The sequence below is a fragment of the Astatotilapia calliptera genome, chromosome 18 (assembly GCF_900246225.1).
Source record: "Astatotilapia calliptera chromosome 18, fAstCal1.2, whole genome shotgun sequence".
In the NCBI taxonomy this organism is placed as follows: Eukaryota; Metazoa; Chordata; class Actinopteri; order Cichliformes; family Cichlidae; genus Astatotilapia; species Astatotilapia calliptera.
The window spans coordinates 4,242,160-4,251,402 of NC_039319.1; the positions used below are offsets into that span (position 1 = coordinate 4,242,160).

At 39.2% G+C, this 9,243-nt stretch overlaps 2 protein-coding genes across 2 annotated transcripts in view; both read left to right on the plus strand.

Moving 5' to 3' along the window:
• The window catches only part of retreg1 (reticulophagy regulator 1), a 28,076-nt gene extending 22,109 nt beyond the window's left edge, over positions 1 to 5,967 (plus strand). Inside the window, exon 9 of the mRNA XM_026149284.1 lies at positions 59 to 5,967. Within this exon, the coding sequence (XP_026005069.1) occupies positions 59 to 561 (503 nt within the window). The 3' untranslated portion in view covers positions 562 to 5,967. The remainder of the gene's footprint in view (positions 1 to 58) is intronic.
• A 784-nt stretch (positions 5,968 to 6,751) lies between these two features.
• Positions 6,752 to 8,748, plus strand: LOC113010233 (E3 ubiquitin/ISG15 ligase TRIM25-like). The gene has a single exon (XM_026149218.1). It carries the CDS (start codon positions 6,997 to 6,999, stop codon positions 8,746 to 8,748), a length of 1,752 nt encoding a protein of 583 aa, XP_026005003.1. The 5' UTR covers positions 6,752 to 6,996.
• Positions 8,749 to 9,243: the final 495 nt, after the last annotated feature.

Sequence of the window (9,243 nt, forward strand, 5' to 3'; positions counted from 1 at the left end):
CTCACATATTTAGGTAACTGGTGTTTCTTCCTTTTTGTGTCGGGGCCACTTTGATCAGACTTTGACAGAGAAGAACCGTTCATTGGTGGCCTACCTGAATTCCCTTCACTTGATAATGGCATGACCACCAATGGCGACGACGACGACGACCTCAGCCTCGGCCTTGCTTCACCTCCAACTCGGCTCCAGGATCCAATCAAATCCAAGCACGAACCTCAAGACCAGTCCACCAATGCCCTCGATTTGGTCAACCAGATGGCAGGTGAAGTTATCACCGCTGCAGTCACAGCTGCCATCCAGGAGAGAATAGAAGCAGCAGTCAGCTTCATGACGCCAACTGAAGACCCCAAGCGGGCGGGACTCACAGAATCGAGCAGGCTGCTGGAGCTGACCGAGGAGTCGGACAGCGAGGTGGAGGACTTTGAGCTGCTGGACCAGTCAGAGTTGGAGCAATTGGAGGGAGAGCTTGGCCTCGGAGAGAAGGCCAAAGCCAAAGAAGAGGTGCAGACCGACAGTCCCGCCTCTTCTGGCTTCTTGTCCAAACTCCTTAAACGCCACTGACGGATGAAAAGTTTGAAAGCAGATGGTGAGGTGTGGTTTCCAGAGGACATGTGGAGGGGAGGCAACTTTATAGAGCTGTGAGAACACAGAGTTTCAATTTAGCTTCTTCCTGTTAAGCAAACATCTACAGAACTGATCAGATAGTGCTGTCTTTTTTTTAAATCGAACCAGAGTAGCCCAAAGCTGAGACCACACCATATACCCTAATAATGGCTGACCAAACTGAGGCCTCTAAGATGATTTCAGTAACTAATGAAAGATCCAGGCTCATCTGAAAACAGGCGTATGGATTTTTTAAATTTATACTTTTATTATTTGCTATCAGTCAGGTGGAGGCTGGTCACTCACGTTTATAAGGCTTTATATGACTTTCAAATTAACACTGAATTGACTTAGGCGTAGTTTTTAGGTTACAGTGTCGCTATGTGGCAAGTGTGCAAAACTAGTGTAGTACAAACTAATACAGTACAAATGCTGACTTCCCATAAGACTCAAATCTTGTGACATACTACTCCACTACTACTCCTTGGGTTGGTCCTTCACATAGAGCTGAGAGAAATTAGACATTTAATTACGCCTATGAGTCAAGTCACAGCAAGGATTAAGTCGGCTTTATTTAAAGAAGCATGAAATGCTACACAAATAAAGGCTAATCTACACTATTGAGCCCTGCTCTAAAAACAGACATAGATGTAAAACTGTCTGTGAAGCAGGATTTAAGAAACAAGTGCTTAAAGTTAAAGTTTTAAAAACATGTTTGGCGTCATCTTCTGTCAGTACAGAACATGACGTTATGTGGTTAGTTCGTTACTAATAGACTTATATTAGTTTATATTAGCTAACTTGTGACAGAATCGATAGCTCAGAGGAAAAGTAATGATACTAAAACTAAAAATCATTCTAACGAGATCACTTCTTTGCTGCCCCTGACTGCAACAATGAGTTTTATGTTAACAAACTGAGGATATACTGTCCACTTTCACTGTGTGTCTCTTTTGCAGGAAGTGGCTGGCTGCTGTTTGGCTAGCTGCACCAAACAGGAAAATTAATCTGTTAGTCGTAATGTTTGGATTTGTAAAGCACTTTGTAAATGAGGACTGTGTGGAGCAGAGCCTGTTCCTCACCAGGTCGGGTGTACTGAGCCGTGACATCAGCTTGCAAAGCAGATATTGGCAAGATGCCATCAGCACTATTTTATGCAACACAAAAAATTTCTCTCTTTAACGAAACACAACCAGTTTACTACATAACAGGTTACTACATGAGTATCAGACCAAAAACATAACAGGTATTTATTTTTTTTTACCAAAGGGTATTAGAAACCCTAACACTCATCAGCATGTCCACAGGAAAAATGGGCCATTATGTTGTAAACTGTCTGGATGTGCTCAAGAAGAGAAAGATTATCTTATGACATAAAAAGTGCTGAATGCATCAGCTGATTGCGCTGCTCAGTAAACTTGGCCAGAGGAGGAAAAACCAGTTTATGTCAGCCCGGTGAAAGCACCTGTCACCTGTCTCAAACAGGCTCTCCTCCACACAGTCCTCATTTAGAAAGTGCTTTACAAACTCGAACATTAACAGGTGGATTTTCCTGTCTGAGAGCAGCTAGCCAAACAGCGACCAGCCACGTCCTGCTAAAGAGACATACAGTGAAAGTGGACAGTATATTCTTGGTTTTAACATGAAGCTCATTGTTGTAGTCAGAGGCAGCATAGAAGTGATCCTCTTAGATTGATTTTTAGTTTTAGTATCATTACTTTTCCTCTGAGTTATCGATTCTGTCACTAGTTAGCTAACATAAACTAATTTAAGTCTATTGGCCGCAATCAACCAACCGATCACATGACGTCACGTTCTGCACTGACAGAAGATGGAGCTAAACATGTTTTTAAAACTATAACTTCCAGCAAAATTCAAGGATAATTTTACATCTATGTCTGTTTTTGAGAACAAGGCTCAATAGTATAAATTAGCCTTTTCGTGTGTAGCATTTCAGGTTCCCTTTAAACACAAAGATATTGTGTGGTGTGGTCCCAGCATGACAGGCAGGTGACTGGTTGATGACAAATCTTCTGCTCTTGATTTTTCATCAGTTGTGGCTTTTTAAAACAGCTGAATGGTATATGAGGTCAAAATTTAGGATTGATGAGCATCATATAAACACTTAATATTTCATTCATCACCTGCTGTTATTTAGTTCTAAGCAAATAACGATATTTTTGTGTTTATTTATGTATTTGTGAAATTCTTTTATGCCTGTAAATCATTTTGTATTGTTGCATAACAAATAAAGGAGTGATTATTCACAAAATACAACAAACGTCATATTAAGATTTATACCTTTTTATAAACCATCTCGAGGTCTATGCAGTTAAATCCTCTCAGACACATTTTGGGGCCTTATGGGGAAAGGAGGTCATTAGTTTAAATTGTGAATTTCTTTTTAATATTTTATGTTTTGATCACACTTTAACACTAATATTTATTGTCTTTTTATGCACATTAATATCTTTACATATGCATACAGCTAAATTACAGTGTGTGATTAAAAGCATTTAATAAATACATATCTGCAAGTGCTAAAAGTAGTCGCATTAGAGTTCCCCAGACTTTGAAACAAGATTCAAAGTTGGGACTTAAAAAGTAATCTAAGTATAAAAATTCACTTTTTAAATTGTAGTTTAGGAGTAAATGTTAACTGAACACAGGTGTTATTGTAGCAAAGACTGTATTTTACCAGTGAGTTTGTATAGTGGGCAGGAAAACTTCCTATCACCTGCTGTTAGTATCATAACTGACAGGATTTAGTTGCTTCCAGGACAGGCTCCAGGATCCCAGGCTGGATATCTGGGAAGAAAAGGACGAATAGATTTGGTTGAAAAACCACTGCTGCTGCTACTCAGCTCATAACACATGAATCAAACTTCAGTGCTGAAACAATTCTTCCAACTACATTACCCACAATTCCATCGAATCAGTTGACAATCACAAGGGAACCAAATAATCTTTAATATGTAGTTTATTATTAAAATTTGGATTTGAATTTTACCTGTACCTGCTTTACCTTTATGTTTCATGCATATGTTATCACAACTTGCAGAAGGTATCAAAATTACTGTCTCAGCTTTAGACATGAAGATATTTAATCTGAAAACTGAGTGTATGTTTAATTTGTCACAGTAGGGGAAGCACAGGGAGGATTAATGATGGCTTCACTCATCTTAGAGGAGGTCCCGTATGTGGTCATGCTGATTCACAGTCACAGCTTTCTCTGACACTTAGGGCTTATCTCATTTCTCTAATTAGGATCACTGAGTCATCATGAGGGAAATTGCAATTTCAAAAATGTATCTAATAGACAGAGAAAGAGTCTATCCTACATTGTTTATGTACTAAAGAGGCAACACAGCATGAATATACAAACCACAGTGTGAGGAGCACCTCTTAGTCTTGTGAGATTTTTTGTAAGACGATTGGTTGCATATTCAAACTTTCTGTCCCTCACCGTTAATGTGTGATAAATAAAAAGATCAAAAAACTCAAGTGCGTGTTTAAATTTCATTAAAAGTAGGCCTAAATAAAACAGTTTTCATGAACACTATGTATTTATTTGACATCTGAGATCAGAAAATGCGACAGACTGTAACAAAATGATAAACAGTCAGTGGAGCTGTGACAACAAAGTGAAGATGTTTTATTTTGTTACCTTTTTTTAAATTCCTCTTTCCTTGTGCTGCTTCCTTGTTTCCTTCTCTCTGGTGGGAAAGACCCAAATTACAAGGAGAGGAACTGACGATATGCATGACAAAAATAATTGAGTGTAACTGAACCATCATTAATATATCAGTGATTTTCCTTCTGTGAGAACTGAAAGGTGGTTCATCAAATAGACTGTTTCAATAATTTCAAAAAAATAGAAACACAAAAAACTAGAACAATGTCCACCCTGACTCTAATACATTTTATTTTGATTTTGTCAGTAATAGGGGTGGCAAAAACTACCGAAGTCCAAGACCCACAGACAAAACCAAGGTAAAACCAACCAACCAATTAGGTTAAAACTCCATGAAAGCTGCAGAATCTAAACTCTTGGGACCAAACAGAGAAATGACAAACTGACTCTCTGCCAAAGGACAAACGGAAACTGGCGCAATATATTACATACACAGCTAACGAGAGAGGAAAGGAAACACTTGGGAAACAAGAACATCTGAAATTAATCAAGAACAAAGAGACAAAGGAAGCTTGTCTTGTGTCAAATGCAAGACACAAGAAACAACTGTGTATCAAATTAAAACAGGATGTAACAAATGGGAGAGAGACAAATTCTTAACAAGAAACAAGAGTAGACTGAGGAGGCTCTACTAAACTGCACCCCAAACAAGTAAATACAAGCCAGTGCTCAAAATGTAAAGAGAACCCAGGATACAAAAGTAAGCAGAACTAAAGACTAAAAGTCCAAATGATAATCTAAAATAAAAAACTCAAAGTACCATCAACTTTACAAAGCGAAATGTTGCCATGTTTGTATGTCTGAATAAGTTGAACAATTTCAGGATATATGAAGATGCATCTAAAATGCATGCTGGCTGCAGGATGACTCAGGTGTCAGTGTTTCAAACTTAAACCAAATAAAGCTGTATTAAACAGCTTTCACCACTAGAGGGTAGAAATTAACCAATACAGCCTCAAAGCTTTGACCACAGAATGTGATGAGTTCCATAGTCAGAGGAGCACAGGGTTTGCTTTAGACAGTTTTTCATTACTAATGAGAAAAACTAAATAGTGGAGCAGTGTTGGTTACATGTGTGGGCAGCAAAAAGAAACAACATTGAGCACCCCCAGACCTTTGCTCAGTTTAAGCTGCTTTCACTTACAAGTTTTTGCTCAAACTGAAAAAAGCTTTTATCTTTTTAGGTTAGTTAGTTAGAGTCATCTCAAGGCATTTAATAAGTCTAATATCTCTATTAGAGGAACACTCCCCATGATTCAACAGTACCCTATGAGCAAGCACTTGGCAACAGTGGTGAGAAAACAGGAAGAAACCTGCAACATAATCAGGACTGGGAAAGGTGAGGATAAAGAAGGTAAACAGCTGGCAGGTTGTTTGGATGTGTCAAGTGCGTCTGGAAAATGCAACTCTTGAATTAGAGACACATGGCAGCCTTTCCAAAAGAGCAGCAATATCAATATTTTAGATTTCACTGAAATCCATCAGGGTTTACAACAACACCTCAATCACCTCTGCCAGGCCCAGACAGTTGGGGTCTGGGATTTTATTTTATTTTTTAATTTATTTTATAAATATTATAATCATTATCTAACTCTGCACCAGATGTCTGCTGGGAAGAGAGACTATGCCTACTAGTGTTGGCCAGAGGGGCCGATGGCGCGATATGGCAGCCTCGCTTCTGTCAGTCTGCCCCAGGGCAGCTGTGGCTACAACCGTAGCTGCCTCCACCAGTGTGTGAATGTGAGAGTGAATGAATAGTGGTATTGTAAAGCGCTTTGGGTGCCTTGAAAAGCGCTATATAAATCCAATCCATTATTATGTTTCTTTAACATGCCCCATGCATGTGTTTTTATAATATACAAACACAGTATATGTATATATATAAAAAATATATATATATCTACAATGTACACCTTGCAGATAAAATCAGAACTACATTATCACTGCCTAAGAGGACTTTGTAGTGGCAAAGTTGAATGAAGTTAATTTTTATCTTACATGTAATCATAGTAATACAAAGAAATGTTCCAACCTCTGAGTAAATAAAGGTCATTTTTATTACGTGTCAGACTGGTTAAATTGTTTATTTATTTCATTTACCTGCTGTTATAATATGGGAAATCCTTTTTAAAAAAAAGCTGCTGTAAAGGCAGTTGCAAAAAACCATAATCAACCCTGCCATAAGTAGCCAGGTTACGGGGACGTCTCTGAAACAGCTGACCTTTCCGCGGTATTATTCAAGGATTCTATAATGAGAGACAAAGGTAAGACAAAAGTATTTTTGCTTGAATCCCAATGTTTCAGTAGCTTGTAGAACAATCTTTTGCAGCAATAACTTCAAGTAATCATTTTTATATGTTATTTTACACCTGGATGTGAAAGAAGGTGTACTTTCTTTTTCACCTAACTGCATGAAAATATATGCATATATATTTATTTGTAGTTGAGAGATTGTATCCCCTGAAAACAAGTTCAATCACAAACAAGTTCAATATCTGCAAGAGTTCATCTGTGCAATGATTTGTACCTTGTACTTTTTTATGTCTATATGGTGAGTAAATCTTGGTTGCATGTTAATGTGTTACATTTTTATTACACTTATTCTTTCAGGTCAATTTTGTTCCTGCAGTAAGTTAAACTGAAAACCTCCCTCACCTTTCTCCTATTCCCACTGTACAAGTTCCAAGAATTTGAACTGCATGACTCATCAGGCACCTTTTGAAAAAGAAACACATACAGCGCAGTTACTGACACTGAGAGGAGAAATGGCGCAGAAAGGAGTTCAGCTGGACCGAGAAACCTTCTCTTGTTCGATCTGTTTGGATCTACTGAAGGATCCGGTGACTCTTCCCTGTGGACACAGCTACTGCATGAACTGTATTAAAAGCTTCTGGGATGAAGAGGAAAAGAAGAAAATCTACAGCTGCCCTCAGTGCAGACAGACTTTCACACCTGACAGACCTGTCCTGGAGAAAAACACCATGTTATCAGTTTTAGTGGAGAAATTCAAGAAGACTGGACTCCAAGCTGCTCCTGCTGATCACTGCTATGTTGGACCTGAAGATGTGGCCTGTGATGTCTGCACTGGAAGAAAAATGAAAGCAGTGAAGTTCTGTTTGGTCTGTCTGGCATCTTACTGTGAGAAACACCTTCAGCCTCATTATGATGTGGCTCCATTAAAGAAACACAAGCTGGTGGAGCCCTCCAAGAAGCTCCAGGAGAACATCTGCTCTCGTCATGATGAGGTGATGAAGATGTTCTGCCGTACTGATCAGCAGAGTATCTGTTATCTCTGCCCTGTGGATGAACATAAAGGCCACGACACAGTCTCAGCTGCAGCAGAAAGGACTGAGAGGCAGAGAGAGCTGGAGGTGAGTCGACAAAACATCCAGCAGAGAATCCAGGACAGAGAGAAAGATGTGAAGCTGCTTCAACAGGAGGTGGAGGCCATCAATCAGTCTGCTGATCAAACAGTGGAGCACAGTGAGAAGATCTTCACTGAGCTGATCCATCTCATCCAGAAAAGAAGCTCTGATGTGAAGCAGCAGATCAGATCCCAGCAGGAAACTGAAGTGAGTCGAGTCAAAGAGCTTCAGGAGAAGCTGGAGCAGGAGATCACTGAGCTGAAGAGGAAAGATGCTGAGCTGAAGCAGCTCTCACACACAGAGGATCACATCCAGTTTCTACACAACTACCCCTCACTGTCAGCACTCAGTGAGTCTACAGACTCATCCAGCATCAATATCCGTCCTCTGAGCTACTTTGAGGATGTGACAGCAGCTGTGTCAGAGGTCAGAGATAAACTACAGGACATTCTGAGAGAGGAATGGACAAACATCTCACTGACAGTCACTGAAGTGGATGTTTTACTGTCAGATCCACCAGCAGAGCCAAAGACCAGAGCTGAATTCTTAAAATATTCACGTGAAATCACATTTGATCCAAACACAGTACACAAAAATCTTGTATTATCAGAAGGACACAGAAAATCAACATTTATTTTTCAGGATCAGCCTTATTCTCATCATCCAGACAGATTCACTGGATATGAGCAGGTCCTGAGTAGAGAAAGTCTGACTGGACGTTGTTACTGGGAGATGGAGTGGAATGGGATAGGAGTTGATGTAGCAGTGACATACAAAAATATCAACAGAGAGGGGAATGAATGTAGATTTGGACGAAATTATAAATCTTGGGCATTAGATTGTTTGAAAACTAGTTATACATTTTGGTACAACAACATCCAAACTCCTGTCTCAGGTCCTCGTTCCTCCAGAGTAGGAGTGTACCTGGATCACAGAGCAGGTATTTTGTCCTTCTACAGCGTCTCTGAAACCATGACTCTCCTCCACAGAGTCCAGACCACATTCACTCAGCCGCTCTATGCTGGAGTTTATCTTAGTGGATGGTTTGTGTTTGAAACAAGTGTTGAATTCTGCAAACTGAAATAAATGGAGATAATTATCAGCTGCAAGAGTGAGGTTGGTATTAATTTTAAATTTTTGAGTCTTTTTGTTTGTGTATGACATTTTGGCAAAAATGATCCAGTATAAATCTAGTGCAGCAAGTTTTTTTTTTTCACAAATAGCAGTTGGAATGTGTTTATATGTCTGTTGGGAGAGATTTTGTGTTAATGTCACCACTGTGGAAGAAAAATGTGCAGCTCTGTAGCCTGAAGATGAAGATAAACACAAGCTTGGGGGGGAATGGCCCCTTCCACCTTTACAGGAGTGGAACACTGTGTGTTGTGTTTGTAATGTGTTTGTAACACCTCTATAACACACCTTTCCTCCACAATGACAGCAGACTGATTAGTCATTAGAATTGGGACTGATGTGCTTCAGTCACAATTCTCTGCATTAATGTTTTATTTTTGTTATTTTTAATGTTATTTTAAACTCTTTTACCTTTCTTAACTAAAAACATTTGCTTTAAGATAAAAAGTG

Excerpts from the sequence above, each read along its gene's own strand:
- LOC113010233 (XM_026149218.1), top strand. The coding sequence starts at position 6,997 with ATGACTCATCAGGCACCTTTTGAAAAAGAAACACATACAGCGCAGTTA.